Here is a 16524-nt window from a genome sequence, read left to right on the forward strand (position 1 = left end):
AAACAATTTCATACACACACATGTAGGCCCTTTCATACCAATAATAACACATCTACAAATGTATGTGCCAAGTACATATAATGGTACTAAGGTAGAATAGTTGTAGGTATACTGCAAGCAGGAATAAATATGTACATATTGCATACTTGTACATAGAAAGAATAATGCTGCTGAAGATCATACTACCTGTTGGAAGTGTATAAAACGCCAGAGAAACGATCCAAAGAAGATGAAAGCAGAAAGTGAACATATTTGCACACATGCATATGGCATAACAGGTTGACTCGTATGAAAGATAAATAAATCAAATGATCATTTACATATGCATAAGGGAATCGGTGATGAATCTATACACTCAGCATTTCATGATCTCCATTTGAATGTAACTGATTAGAATATTGAATGCCAGTGCTGATCGCAGAGATGAGAATGAAAGCAAAACAGGAATGCTATCGCTGCCACGAGCAGCCTCGAGAAAATATATATTATGAAATGATATTATAAGGGATAAATAAATATATGTACGTATAACCATTATCGAATAAAAGTGCCTAGACAGCGCTCTCCTGCACAATGCTGACCGACGAGGAGGTGCGCAGCTCGCACAGCTCCTGCATGAGATCCCCAAAGAGCATGGGATTCACATTCACACTGACCTTCATCAGTAGAAACCAATCGCCGATGGTGAGATCGCGCAGGGCACGTTGCACATGCCGTTTGGTCATAAAGGACAACTGGCTGCGGATCATCTTCTCGCGCAGACTTGTGTTGGTCAGCATAACCAGCCGGCAGAGAATATTCACGCCCGAAATGATTGCTATGAACAGGAACCAGCACCAAAGGAATACGAAGATCTTCTCGTTCAGTATGTTGAGCGGCAGAATGCACAGATTGTCCATCACATTGACCGTCCCACTGGGCCCATACTTGAGAACCTCGCATTTCGAGATTTTGGGGAAAACTTTCGATGACACGCGATTCCAGTGGTCCCAGTCGTAAAAGGGTACAGCGGCCAGGGCCTGCAAATACTTCGCCCAAAAGCCATTGAGAAACACGTCCAGAAAAATGATGTTCACAACCTGTGGGCGAGAAATCTAATCTGTGGAATTTATAACCAGCGAAGTAAGTCTCTACTTACACTGATCACACAGTTGAGCAGCTCGCAGAAGACATACTTGGCCATGTAGCAAAAGTGCAGATCCTCGTGGTCGGTGGAAAAATACTTGACCAATACCCGTCGTCTGGTGTTGTAAGTCTCATCGGAGAGCAGGGCCTCGCCCACCTGGGAGCAGAGTTGCTTCAGTCGCTGTCCCTCCCACACCTTCCACAGGCGTGAGGGAAAGATGAAGATTAGCGACTGGACGAGCAGCAGCAGGATGACCCACTGATAGTAGCGGAGATACTCGCGCTCCGACACGCCAGGCAGCTCGGGGCCCACACCCTCGGCTATGAAAGCGGCCCTGGCATACGCCTCGTCCTGGTCCACCAAGGAGCGCAAGTCGGAGCGAGATTTGGGATGCTTTGCACGCCACTGGGCGCTCGCATTGCTGGGACGCACCTTCGGTTGTCCATGGCTGCCTGTTGCATTTGGCAGCTTGAGGATGTAGGTGCCCATGGTCCAGCAGTAGGAGCGCACGTACTCGATGTTTTTCTCATCGCTGAGACACTGAATGGGATCACCGAAGTACTGACGCGCCGACAGCAGCAGCGAGCAGGTTATTAACATGACAAACGTGCACTTGGAGTGAATTGTGAAGACGGCATCGTAGATGCGAATCGATTTGAATTGCAGATATTTTGACAAGGGCTTCACCGCCGAATACATTTCTTCTGCCTCTGGGAAGAGTTCCTCGAGGACCGCTTCCAATTCTTGATGTGCGCACCAGCTGTATCATTCACTTGGCACCTGCCACTTGTCGGTAATGCTCGACCTTGACTTCCTTCTCTGCCAACCGTTGCAGCAAATCGTTAGCAAACCGTTAAAGGTTTTGGACACATTACAGCATGAAATGTCATTGCAAGACATTTTGTTCACCGCCTACTTTGTTCTCTCTCGGCCATCGACAAGTGTCATTGGCTTTAATCAGAGTTGCAAACAGTGTTGCTATCGATAGATTGTTCGTATGTTTGGGGGATATCTGTAGGACATTGTCACGAATACTGTTGGCAAAGGTAAAGCACTCAGATGGGAGGAAGTTCTCTTATGCTTACACATTTGGCAACATGAAATCCAACAGCATTTCAATTCGATTTTGTTCTCAGCCAAAACGTATGCAACACCTTTGCAATGTGTGGAATTCATGTTCGTCGTCAGGTGTCGCCGCAGTGTCATGTATTTAGTATGTAGAAAAGTTAACAACTTGAAATCTTCAACAAATTTTGCGTATGAGCATATTTCATTCACATGGTTGGTTTATTTGATCGATTTTGGGCTCTAACTTAACTGTAAACCTATGTAATACTCTATCTATAATTCTCATCATTTCGTCTGCAGAGCTCTCTTCAGCCTTGGCCTCTCTCTGGGTCAGCACTTTTGTCCAAAAGGTGGTTGCGGGGAATGGGTCCATTTCGAGCGGCCAGTCAGTCCAGGTTTAGGAATCCAATTATCGAAGGTATCTGCAATTAGGCAGAGCAAATCACACAGCGCAGCTAATTATCATAAATCAAGTAAATGTATTTCACTTCTTCTTTTTTGGCTGACCTTGCAAAGCCAGCAAAGCGAGAAGAAACAAAACAAATTACAAATCTCAAGAAATAGTAGATCTACTTCAAAATTTGGAATATGGTGCATGGAAAATAAAACAGACATAGCTTCGAATAGTTTTTTCATTCTTTTTGGAATTTTCTTTGAGGGAACTTTGCGCGTAAATCATCGCCTCGAACTAAACACTGTTTGATAAGTGCTAACCAATTTAAGAAAATTATGTACGCATAGTTGGAGACTCGCTCAAACAGGTCGACAAACAACTTGAAGCATCATCTGCTCTGAAGCAAACAAATTTGGCCATTAACCAGTAATTATTCAAATACTTGATCAAAGCCATTTGACACCTCCAACTCCAAGTGCGAGCCGCGAGACACGAGACTCGAGACACCGTAAAACATAAGAGACGAGACGAGACGAGGCTAGACCCCAACGTACCTCATCGCATCATTGTCAGCACAAAGTATGAGCACAGCAGAAGAAGAGACAACCATCAAGCGCTGGTGTTCCCTGAACTTGACCTCCTCCAATGGCATTCAATGTGACTGACCGACCAACAACTCCAACTCCAACTTCAGCCCCAAGCCCCCACTCCCTTTCCCTGTAAAAACCACACAACTTGTTGTTGTAGTTGTTGTTTTTTATGTGGGGGGGAAAACACGTCACGATCTGCGTAGATCCGTGGAGCACCAAACTGAGCGCTAAGAGCTTTTAGCGCTTGGCTTCCTTTTGTACAATCATTTCAATATTTATTATAAATTGTGTTTGGCCTGATGAGCGGGCATATTTGTATTGTTTATTGTTTATTGTTTATTATTTTCTGTTCAAAGATTTAAAATTCAGTCTGGGTGCAAAGAGTATGCGGAAGTTTTTCCTGAGTTCGTTGAATCTGTTAGATACGTTTTTAAGCTTCTGGTTCTTAAAGCTTGACGGCTCGTTTTCGTTTCCTTCTGCTTAATTCTGAGTCGCGATTTTTCGTACAGCTATTCCCATTCCCGTCCCCCAAAGTCATCGTTCATTGTTCCGCAACGCTGGGCACAGTAATAATTAAGATACTAGAGCGCAAAAGGTACAGATACTCCGAACGATAGTAAGACCAAGTCGCAGTTGGAGCTGGCAGCGTATCGATGGAGCTTTGTCATGATATTCTTTGGCCACTGGTAGACGTATCCAAGCCAATAAGTACGAGTACGAGTACGAGTACGAGTACGAGCACTCGTATCTGGTCTATAAATTTAAGAGGCAACTGCGCTTGGCCTGTCCATGTAGCTTGTGGCAAACAAGACCCAGCCAGAAGTCAATTGTTTTTAGTATTTATGCCAGAGGCATGCCCAGGCCGGGCACCTTAGGCGCATAATTTAATATGCGGCATAATTTCAGCTCTGGTCAAAACCGTTTTGGGCCGCAGTTAGCAGCAGTAACTGCTGGCCAGAGATTGCCACATCCAGTGCCAGGTGTGGACCAAATTTCGGGCGATTTCAGACAAGACAAGAAAAAGGTACCCGAAAGATCTGAGACAATCGCTCGACAATCAATTATGCAAAGACCCCAATTAAACCCCAACGAAATAAACGAATTGAACTAGAGGAAGCAACCAAAAATATTATTCTAGATTGGCCAATTAGTTGGGCAAAGATGTTTAATTTAAAGTTCAGCTCACGGCTGATTAACCAGCCTTCCACACACACACACACAGTTAGTGAGAGGAGAGAGGGAGGGGCTCCACTCACCTTGACTAACATTTGACTGCCCCAAATGCATTCACAGTTCAATTACACAGCGATCTCCAGCTGATACATATACCTATATCTACACATGTGGAATTACGGTGGGGAGAGGGATGCCTTCAGTTAGCAAACGAATATCGAATGCTGTTTTCCAATTCAAACAAGACAAGAAACCCTTCCGGCAACTGGTTTTTTCTGTGCTTCCGCATTAACCATTCATTCGAGTGCGAGTGTGTCTTTGATTTATCATTTATTTTGTGGTCTTTTGTGCTCAAGACCCCGTTCGTCTGCTTTTGTTTTCAAGATGAAATATGTTGTCTGTGGCCTGGCCCCTTGACCAGCACAGCCTTGACCGTAGCCCAGCAGCTAATTAGCAGAGTGAACGAATCAATGCTAACTTCATTTAGTTTTTAACATTGATTTTTTTCACCTGCCACACTTTTTGTGTTCTGCAGTTTCCATTCTCTGCATGTTTTGATTAGCAAGTTTGCGCTAAATATTAAACCAGTAGGAAAAAGTTCGACACTTTTGTCGAGGAATGGGAACGAGGAGCAAGAAATTGTAATGGAAGTGCAGTTGGTTCCTGGAAAGCAAACGGAGTGCAGTTCGTGGAAATTAGATGTTGATTCCATTGAATTCAATTACATTTATATATGTATATATGGTCAACCCATCTGCAGTGTCTTTTGATGTGTCACGTCATGGCTCAAAAGGTTTATAGTCACATTAAATATTCCATTTTTTTTACATAAAATGTAATTGCTGATGAATCATATCTGTGGCAAGCTATGGGCTAAAGCAAAAAGGGTTCTATCATACCACATCAATCACGAAATGGTTCGATATATCTTTTGTAAGTTAAATTCGCGGCAAAGCTCATGCGAAATAATTAAAACTAAAATGAAACTAGCCTGAAACCAAACAATTCCCATCCTAGTTGCTCCTTCAGCACTGCACATATTCGCTCCTGTATAAAGGATATTTAAAACTGAGACTAGCAGTCGGCCGTCGCTGACTCACCTTGGTGGAAAAATCCTCCTCTGGCTGCTCTTGGGGCGGTGCCATTTCTGCGGGATGCGCCTAGATGCTCTTTCTGCCAGCTAATTACAAACGATTATGATTTGCACTAAAAGTCCATAAATTGTCATTTCTTCTCTTGATCAACTCGCGAAACTCAAACAGGAAAAAAAAGAGGGGCTGCTAACAAACAAACAAAAAAAAAAACAAAACGTGTAGGATGAAACTGTTTCTAGGGTCGCGCTTGATCTAAGAAAATATTTGAATACTTTATGGACTTGAATGAACCAGCACGTCGGATGCTCGGCTCGAGACTGACAGACAGAGCCCGACTTCGCTACCGGCTTCGGCCGGCCCAGGTCTCTCCGATCCCCGATCTCCGATCTCCGATCCCCGATATCCGATCTCGCGAGTCTCGCGAGTTCTTTGGGGTTTTCTGTTTATAGCCATAACTGGTTCTCGTTCTGTATTCTTATGGGCTTCGTGCTCTTTGCGCTCTCTGTACAGAAAAAGAATCATAATAAATTAGCCCACAGACTTAGCTGGACCTCCCTCCCCCTCCTTTGGCTTGTTCTTGGCTCACTGACGTCACTTGAACTTGTTGCTTGAACTTTGAAGACGAAGGTCGGCCATATGAAAAGCCAAATGGAAATTCAAATTGAAATGGAAATGATCATGCAAATGGAAATGTTTTAGTGTCTGGCAGCTGATCAGCTTTGGCATTGGTAATAAGTGGCCAACACACACACACACACACACACTGGCACACTGCTAGTGCAGGCGATGGCGATTGCAATTTGCGACCAACACAGAAACACAAGTGCGTGCCGACAACACGACTAAAATCGCCCTTGAAACGCTAAGAAATCGCGCAGCGCAGTTGCCCGACAAAAGTAGCGCGACGGAAAACGCTCTTAAAGTTGTTTATTTTCACTTTTATTGTTTTTTTTTGTTTTGTCGTTGCAACTTAAGAGTGCATTTTACAAGTTGACTATACCTTAACGTTTATTCTTTTTTGATAAGGCCATAAACTGCTTTGGCTTAATGATTCATTTGAGAACTAAATACTCGGGTTCGGCTAAACTATTGACGAAAACCAACAGCATTTGTTTACATTGCAATAAGAATATATTTTAATTGACTTAGGATTGACTTCCAAACCTTTAAAGATGAAGCCAACGAAAATGTATTGGAAAATGACAGATTATTTTTGAGTGCTCGTCAAGCACGTTGACAAATCTTGGCTGCATGACGACCACAGATCGGATTGCTGTGCAGAGAGTCAATGGTCTTAGAGGCATTGCGTTTCGTTGCATTGCGCTGACAGTTGGGGGGGCGGGGATCTCGGGGCATGGTTGGAGCTGATCTCGTCGCGAGGTTTCTAGTGCGCGAACGTTTTAAGTTCAATGAAAACGTGAATAGACATCAGAAAGAGAGTGAGAGAGAGGCAAACACGAGTGCGAGTGCATAGAATGGGCATTGACTCGCTCGAATGGCCATTCGAAATCATAGTCACAGTCATAGTCCAATAATTATCAAATGTCAGTGGTGTGTAATTAAAAGCAAATCGTTCCAAGGTTAGCCGCCAACATGCCACGCACACTGAGACGCAAAGATAGACAAAGTAATCCGCTTGTCGGCCATATAAATAATGTATCTGTATCTTTGATTAGACATTTTCCATCACCATCACCGACAGAACAGCCGACCGAGAAACGCCCACCCACCCACACACACTTGCCCTGGCCGCCGAGGCGACAGTCGAAAATTTGCTTAACTTAACTTTTATAAATAATAAATCTAAGGCTCTAACCGCGCCCCCAGACCCCAGGCCCCAGGCCCCAACCCGACCCGCCCGCCGCCTCCAGCGCTGGCAACTCCACTTTGATGCCTGTCACGGGGCCCAGACAACTGAGAATTATAATTAGTTTCCATTAAACTTTAATGACTTTAAACCGTGCAACTCATACCTTAGCGGGCAGCTCAAACTACAAATCAGCGATTGACTTTAAATCTGCATATTACGAGGAAGAATAGTTATGGAGGGTGAACGGAGAAGGATCGAGTTAGGAGAGCGATCTCCACTCTCAGAATATTCTCCTGGAAAGTCTGCACCCATTTGATGTATTCGAAAATTAAAGAGCACTTCGCAAATAGATATTCCAACATTTATTTCATTTGTATTTCACAATCAACGCTAACGACGGGAGGCGCAAGCATCGATTTGACGATTGACCTCCTCGAGGCCAAGCACGGCCTGAGCGGAGGCGTCATGGGTGCAAACATTGCTCTCGGCAAAGACGGCGGGGATGCGCTCGTTGGTCGACTTCTTGATTGTGTTGATGGAGGAATTGGCACCAATCAGAAAGATGGAGGCCTGAACGTAGAACTTGGCCATGCAGGACTGCTTGAGGATGTTGCTGTTGTAGCTGTTGCACTTGTTGTAGGTGCGCATCAGGTTGTAGCCGCCGAATGTGAGCTGCTGGGTGGCTGCGCTCACGTCGGTGGCAATCTCAGCGGACGTGTGGGCAGCGACAACACCGCAGGTGTGAAGCTCCTCATGGGCCACGTCTAGGATGCGGGCAATCTCCCCATCCTCGGCCGCAACGCACTCGGGATTCTCTGTGCGACGGGCCTCCACCTCTTCGACGGCCTCCTCCAGCTCGTGCTGTGGCTCCAAAACAATCTCCTCGTACTGGTGCAACAGGGCCTCGCCGGTATTCTTCCCAATCTCGGTCATCTCGTCCACAACGCTGCGAACTTGAGCGTCCAACTGACTGGGAGTGGCCAAAGGCTGGGCAAGGGCGCTGGCCACGCACAATGCCAGAACGACGGCTACGATTGACTTCATGATTATTGCTGCTCCTTGGGTTTCCTCGGATTGTGGCTTCTGTGCATTGTCACCCGATATTTATACCCCCGAAAACCAGAAAGATTTGCAGTCTGAGCCTTAATCTTAATTGTCCCCACAATAAATGGGATTCGGATTGGCTGGGGTTGTAAATCAATCAAACACTTGATTGAACTTTACATTCGAATCGGATCGACTCAGATCGAGTCGTCGTGTCGTTTGCGTATTTCGATTTTGATTAGCAAAACTTTATAAATCTCTAAAATAACCACTAAATGTGACGATAAGGAATCAAATTGTCTAACAAATACGTGTAGGTCAGAAAATGGATCAGTTGTAATGCGTGTAATTATCAAAGCTCTCCACTGACACTAGCTGCCATTGCTTAATTTTATTATACTTAGAAAGGTAATTCTTAGTTTACATTCGAGTATTTCATAGTCAAAACTGAGTTCCAAAAAGGATATTTGTAGTTATAATTTATAAATATCCAAACAGAACTATGAACCCATTCACAATTGCCACTCTGATGCATAAAGTTGTGTACAATCATCGTGTACAATCATTGAGAGCCCAAATACATAGGGATTTAATCACACGAAAGTAAGTATGTGTCTGATGTCTGGATTGATTGAGTTTCCACGTTTCTTTTATTTTTGTTGGTCGAATTCCAAACGAATGCTGACTTTTAATCGAGGACTATAAATTAAATGACAATATCTTCTATAATTACTGCGTTATTTAGATTTTGCAGATTACAGCGACTTGAAGTGGCGAATCCAGTAATAGATGTTCCTATCGCCTTAAGGCCAAGCGAAAATACTATTTGACATCTTATCAAACACACACCTGTTTCTCAGAGCAATCGGGGGAAAATTGGACCCACAAAAAGAAATGGGTCTAGACCGGGACTCGTGCAAATTAAAATAATCAAGTGCGCCAAAAACAAAGACAAAAGCGACTGCGAAATAAGGGGAAATATTTGAATTGGTTGAGTTGCCCCCCAACATTTGACTGATAAAAAAATAAACTCTTGAATATTTTAATTAACCTGGGGTAATAGATATGCCTACAATCTGGCCAAGGGGGGAAATCCGTTCTGGGACTACTACTGACCATATATAAATTAGAACCAAGCAGCGCGAATCCAACAAAATCCAATCAACCATGAAGAGGATTATTCTGGTGCTGGCCCTTGCCCTGGCTGCTGCTGTGAGTAAACGGAGGATTCATTTCTGAAAACCATGCTGACCCACAAGTTCTGCTATAAATCTGAGTGTCTGTCTGCCTCGTATGATAAGTTCTAGTAATCTGAAAACTGGTGAAGTAACGGACATTCAGAGATCTTAGTTTCAGATTTATATTCGGAATCATGTACTGAAATTTCTTTCTCTCTGTATGAACAGGTCTCGGCCATAAACCTTGAGGAGAGGTTCCACGATGTGGAAGCGGACATAGATGTCGGCATGGGCATGGACATGCCCATAGACACAGACATGGATATTGATATGGACTTTGCCATGGACTTTGCCATTGACTTTGCCAAGGAACTCGATTTGAGCGAAGATGTGGAGGTCGATCAGTTTGGTTTGGTCGACAAAATGGTACATGCCGCCATCTCAGAGGCCGAATACTTGGCCGGGGGCATTGTCAAGATGGTGGAGCATCAACTGCTGAAGATCTTCCTGTCTCCGTTCAAGCAGCTGGAGCAGGCGGCTACCGACATCAACAACCGGGCTGTGGACAGCGAGGCGTGTGTGTCCAATGAGGCTGTCCATGTGGCCAACACCCTGGAGTCGGCAACATTGGGCTTTCTGGGCTGTGGACGCGATGCCACCGTCACCTCTGTTAACTTGATACTCGACACAAAGCGTGCCGTTGTGCAGCTAACCTTCGATGGCTACTCCTTGATCCGACAGGTGCAGTCGTGCCGCAAAGTCACGAACAGTTTGCGAGAGAAAATGTGCAGGACCCGTCTGTACATCAATGGTTGCATCTATGCCGTGAATGCCCAGAGATCGATACGCCATTTGATTGCTCTACGTCGCACGGTACCCGCTATCGCCACCGATGCTACTAGCTGTACCTCGTCCGCCACAGAGAATGCTCTTTTCGGGTTTGCCGAGATCAATGCCAACATCGATACGTGCATCGATACAATGATTCACTAAGTTTTCGCAAATTAAAAGTATCAATTAATGAATGCAATGCAAACAGAAGAGTGCTTTCAAGTGGAGAGGATAGTAAATCCAGTAAGAAATCCTAGAGGCGGAATTGAACTTCAAAGACATGTGCAGAAAGTAGATAAGGATAATGTAGATGATCGAGATTTGAGTTTGGGAAAGCCAAGCTTTATCTGCCCTCCCAATGGACAAAGCTTGTATTGGGTAGACAAAAGCAGGGCGACCCTCAAAACTAGATACGAAAGTAAATACTTATATTTTGGTTTTTTTTTTTATTTTTTTAAATGTAATATTTTTATTTAAATTTGGTTTCAATATCGTTCATCTTGTTCAAATACAATAAATAAACATTTAAACTATTTAGTGGTATGTATGTATGTATATGTGTATGCATATATGTATATATATAAATCCTTTTTTTTCTTTTCTTGTTATATATTTTAAATAAGTGTATATATGTATTTCATGGGGTTTTCTTATTCTTTGCATAACTCATTGCATTCATTTTCCTTGATTTTTCATAATTGTTTTTCTTACTATTCCCAAATATTTTACTTGGTTTTCTCTTAGTTTTGAAAGAAACATTTATTTGGTAGATTTTTTTGTTTGCTTTTCTTTTGGGGTTTTTTTTTTTTTGTTATTTAAGTAAATTGCTGTGTTCTGGTTTCAAATATCCCTCAATAGGTATACATATTTTTTTTGTATATACATATATATATGTATATATATATATATCGTAATCTATATTGTATGTGTATATACGGATGTATGTATTGTATAAGTAAAAGTAGCTTGTTACATAAATTCTAATGTATAAATTGTTGTCTACTCAAGTGTGTTATGCTCACATACAAATACAACTAGGTTAGCATTTTTCTGTGTGTCTGAATGTGTTTGGGTGTCACCTGTACATATGTATAATGTATGTACCTTTATCAATAATTAGTTAAACTTTAGCTATGTAAAGGGTTTGATTTTGTTGTGTGTGTCTGAGTGTGTGTGTCTGTAGCCAACAATTATCATGTACCATACACACAAAACTCTTATATATATTTTTTGTTGGTAAATATTGGAGTTTTATCATTTTTGGTTTCCCATTTTTCTTGGAATTTTTAATTTTTTTTATTTCATCAAAGTTTTTGTTTTGTTTTTATTAGTCACAGATGTTTTTAGGCGCATTTTTATTTAAAAAAGGTTCTTTCAAATGAATTCAGCGTGTTGAATATAATTAATACTCGATTTTTTGTAATAGAAGAAAATAAGATACAATAAAAGGCATTCTTTTGTATTATTATTTTTTCTGAAAAAATTTGTGCTTCATTTTTGTAGAAATGTTCGATTTGCCTGCTTTTCATTCATTTTGAAACAAAAACTTTAAAGAAGTTTCTTTTTTTTTGGCTTTTATTTATTTCATTTTTATAATATATAATATTTAGTTCAATAAATTCGTTACGACACATGGACTAAGACACAGCAAAAAATATTCATGCTTAATTTAGTTTCAGTTTCGAGTGTGTGTGTGTGTGTGTGTGTGTTTTGTTTGGTGTTTTTTGTGTGTTTTTCATTAATTGCATATTTTGTTGACATTCAGCGATCTAAATGCGCTTGTAAATATTGTTTCAATTTTAAATGATGAAACAGATTAAGAATATCTGTTTTCCGCTTATACATACCTTTCAAATGACACAATTTTTATACACACACTCCTTGTATGCATGTACATATATCCTGCTATTTTCCAAATATTTAATTACTTTCGTATTAGGATTTTAAAAGCTAAACATTCAACTCTTTTGTTCAATTGTCTTTGTGGTATTGTTTTTACGGATAACATCGAATTCGGTAACTTCTATATTATTTTCGTAACGTTTTTTTCGGTATTCATCGGCTTTGATATGTTCGCTTCAAATGCGTGTCATGAAAATACATTTGCTTTGCTGATTCTGCAATACAACTCCGTTTAAAAATATACAGTAGAACCAGGCTACTACATAAGTACATACATAGGCATACATATATACTAAATATGTGTGTCTATCTATACATCTGTAAGTACATACATGCATACATAGATTAAATTGGGCAAATATTTATTCTTCTCTTTCAATTTGCTGTTATTCCGTTATTGTTAACGCTGAAAATTCTTGCATTACCCAATCCTTTTCCATTTTTCATTAAATTCTTCTCCGGCATTTCAGTAATATTATAAGGTTAGTGTGGCCAAAGCTTATTGTCGGAAGCGTTATGCATTTTTTTGTTTTTTAGTTTAGTTTTGGTTTTTGTAAAAATATTCCCGTAACTCGTTGCTGATTTCATTTTCATATTCATTTTTTTTTACTATTCATCTCATATTTGAACATTGAAAACAACGAAAAAGAAATTACAAAATAATATATCAAATTTTTCATTGTTTAATTCAAAATTTGTTAAAATTTTGTGGTTTGTTGGTTTTTGTTTGTTGGTGTCATTGGTAAGGCTATTTTGTTGTTGTATAGTTTACTTTAGTTTTAGTGTTTGATGTTCTCGTCGTCTCCGTCTCCGTCTCCGTCTCCATCTCCTTTCCTTTTCATTATTATTATTCTCGAAAAATTATTTATTATTTTGGTCTTTGCTTAAACTAATCACTAAATGTTATGTTTTATTTTTTGGTTGTATATATCGATTTTTTTTTTTAATTTTTTATTCTTTGATAAATGTATATAAATTGTTTTTTTTGTTGGTTTGTTGTTTTTTCTTTTGGCGTAACTTTTTTCTGTATGAGCTTGGTTTTGGTTTCCTTCATTTTTGGTAAAGAAAATGTCTCAAAAAATGTTTAACAAACAATTCAGTAGAAGGCGATAAATTATGGGGCACATACATATAATATGTTTATAAATAAATTGTAAAATGTATGTATATATTTATGTATGTTAGTTTTTTCTTGTTTTGTATAATTAAATATTGCATTTGGTTTCGTTGAACGTCTGGACAATTTTTTTATATATATATATATATATTTCCATTCGATTACTCATTTTCATTCCTAACCGACTTCCACACTGATATCCGCATTTCGTTTCGCACCTACTTAGCGTAATAGTTACAGCTATACTGGAATATATATCCTTATGTATATGTGTGTGTATACACCTTCATATACTATATATATATTTGTGTGAGTGTATGTGTGTGTATATGTTTTTCTCTCAAGGATTGGATCAATGGATTCACCATTGACCATCGATAGGGCCAATTTTTTTTGCGTTGCCTCCAGAAAAAACCGCTCAAAAAAATTACCCTCCCCAACGTCATTCCATTTTATCAATTAATCAACTTTTGTTTTGATTTGTTTGATAGGTTAATTTTCAAACATTCTTTCATTTTTATTTCCCGCTGACACAATTTGTTTTAAGATTATGCTTCACATAAATTTTGATTTCAGTACCTGATTGCAATGGTTTTTAGAAAACAAAAATACAGACACTTGTAATTGTTGTTGTTGGTTGCTTGTTTTAGACATACATTTTAATATGTTTCATATGTAGGCATACGTGTACATATGTACATATGTATGTACATCTATATAGTATATATTGTTTTAATTGTATGTTTAGGCCATAGTTTGTGGTTTGGTTTAAATACGAAAACGCTTTCAAAAATTCTACAGGACATAACTTCTCGCTGTCGCGCTTTTTCAGCGAGTTAGTTGTTGTTTTTTTTTTTGTTGCTTGTTGTAAACTTTAATATGTAAATACACACAATCAGCTATTTATATTATGTTAAACTTTTTGTTTCAATTTGTTTCTGCCTGCTACGCTTATTTACTAAGAACCCAATGAGCAAAGATCTAAGACAGACTCGAGTTGCATCATCCTTCCGCATCTTACTTTTTTAAAATTACGATTCAATTTTTCTCCGGCTACTGTTGCTACGGTTTGGGTTGTAAATATATGTATAATCGTAGTCGTCATATACTAGTATTTGCACATATTAATAAATGTATGTACTTATTTATGAAAATTTGATTAGCTGTGTGTATTGTTGATCAATATAAAAAACATTGAAGGAGGGCACACGAATGGAATTTTTAATAGCAATTATTTTACGGCTTGAGTTCGCATTGAGTTTGCGACAGATGTGATAATGATTGATGGATCATTACACAGGGAGAAAGAGACTCTAAATAATGTTTGTGGAAGTGGTCTAAATTGTTGTTTATTTGTTTTATTATTTCACAACCATTTAACGAAGATTGGAGGGTAAGAAATTAGAAGGACCTAGTTCCATAAAAAGCCGCTGGAGAAATGTGATTGAGATTGTGGGGGTATCATCGAATATCGGGCAAAATGAGGTCTAGAAACTCATTCGGTTTCACTCAATCCTTGCAGCATTCCCTCCATAACAAAAATATATGTATGTGTATATGCATTTACATGGAAGTTCTTGTGCTCATTTTGTTTGTATGTTTGTATGTTTGGATGTACATACATGGCTAGAAATATCTTTCTGTTGACTGATTCAATTTGTTGCTTGGATTTATGGTTTCTTTTTCAAGGCAAAAAACAGATGTGTTTATTTTTCATTTAAATTGCCTCTTTTATTGCACGTGCTTGGTTATGTATAATAATTTTAGGCTTCCTTCTTCGTTCTTGTTTCTTTTAGTTTCTTATTTTGTTTTTGTCTTTGTGTAAATTAAAAGAAAACTCAAGCTTTTGTTCTCAAGGTTCAGGTAATCAATTTCTAGTCTTATCTGTTGCACTGAGTAGTCTGCGAATTTTTTTCCTTTCTGCTCCGTTTTCCACTCTTGTTTTTACACATAAAAGGATATTACATATGTATATATCATATATTTGTGGAATTGTTTACGTCATTAGTTATAAAGATATATGTTGTATGTATGTATGTATGTATGTAAGTATGTAGTACAGATATGGCTGTACCCAATTTCGCTTGAGTAAATCATAGATCATAAATCAATCGATCAACAGATGATGGAACAATAGTAGTACGAGTATATTTAATGTCTTAGTTTTCAATGCCTATAGGTCATGATTTGAGTCGAGTTGAATTCGCTGCAAACAATAGTATACATAAGGTCCGTCCATAAACATACGTAGGTATTTTTTGTATTGTATTTTTAGTGTTTAGTGTTTAGTTAGATACTAGTTTACATAGTTCGAAGCATTAGGTAAATTTTTGGATGGCTGAAACAGGTTGTTCTGTGTGTACTATTCTGCTATGTTCTCTTCTGTGTGGAGCTGTCGGTCGAAAGGAGAACTTTCTGTAGTGCAACTTTCTGTTCTTATTGTAGTTTGTCAATGGGTCTTTTTGTTTTTTTTTTTTTTTTTTCTGCTGCAGTGCTTAAAGTTAACTACAAATATTTTTGTTTTGTCAGTTTCAAGCATTTGATTTGTTCTCTCACTTAAATTGTTCTCCAATCAATGTTTTTTGGTCATTTGGTATAGAAAGCGGCTTTACTCATTTTTCTATAGTTTCTTTCAGTTTGCTTTTGTTTTTGCTTTTGGGGTTTTGTAATTGATTCAAAGGGAAGACATAACATTCTATAGAAAAAGGTTCTTAACTGATTTCGGCTTCTTGTTTATCTCGTAAATATATTGTAAGTGTATATATGTATATATATTTCTGAATATAATTTAAAGCACTCTTACATTTTATTTATGTATGTATATAGTTTTTTTTAAATCAATTTTTTGTATGATGTGTAAATATCAATAACTGTTTGCTACTCGTACAATAAGACAAGATAGATTCTTATATATTTTGTATGGTGCCACTATATATATGGTATATGTATATAGTATGTATATACGTATATATAAATATCTTGTGAGTGTTCAAGCATCGACAGATTGGGGAGAAGAGTTCTACATCCATACCCGATACTTCAGATGTGTGTTTGTGTTGTCTTTCTGTCTGTGTGTGCTTTTACTTCGCTTTTCGCTTTGTGTTTACTTTTATTTTATTTTTTTTTTGGTGGAGAGGAGTAGAATAGTAGGCCTAGGAGGTTGGACCTGCCCCAAAGCACAGCTCTACTCGTGTATA

General features: G+C 39.1%; 3 protein-coding genes across 3 annotated transcripts; 1 reads left to right on the forward strand and 2 right to left on the reverse strand.

Moving 5' to 3' along the window:
• Positions 1-530: 530 nt before the first annotated feature.
• LOC117891142 (innexin inx5) lies at positions 531-1985 on the reverse strand. Its single transcript, XM_034796361.1, has 2 exons — positions 1139-1985; positions 531-1079 (listed from the first exon to the last, which is right to left on the reverse strand). The coding sequence occupies exons 1-2, from the start codon at positions 1823-1825 to the stop codon at positions 552-554; spliced, it is 1215 nt and encodes a 404-aa protein (XP_034652252.1). The 5' UTR covers positions 1826-1985; the 3' UTR covers positions 531-551.
• Positions 1986-7602: 5617 nt separating this feature from the next.
• Positions 7603-8345, reverse strand: LOC117902518. Its single transcript, XM_034813946.1, has one exon. The coding sequence runs from the start codon at positions 8297-8299 to the stop codon at positions 7646-7648; it is 654 nt and encodes a 217-aa protein (XP_034669837.1). The 5' UTR covers positions 8300-8345; the 3' UTR covers positions 7603-7645.
• Positions 8346-9411: 1066 nt separating this feature from the next.
• LOC117902499 lies at positions 9412-10515 on the forward strand. Its single transcript, XM_034813928.1, has 2 exons — positions 9412-9511; positions 9706-10515. Exons 1-2 carry the CDS (start codon positions 9467-9469, stop codon positions 10468-10470), a joined length of 810 nt encoding a protein of 269 aa, XP_034669819.1. The 5' UTR covers positions 9412-9466; the 3' UTR covers positions 10471-10515.
• The last annotated feature ends 6009 nt before the right edge of the window (positions 10516-16524 follow it).

Source organism: Drosophila subobscura, chromosome A (genome assembly GCF_008121235.1).
Source record: "Drosophila subobscura isolate 14011-0131.10 chromosome A, UCBerk_Dsub_1.0, whole genome shotgun sequence".
NCBI lineage: Eukaryota > Metazoa > Arthropoda > Insecta > Diptera > Drosophilidae > Drosophila > Drosophila subobscura.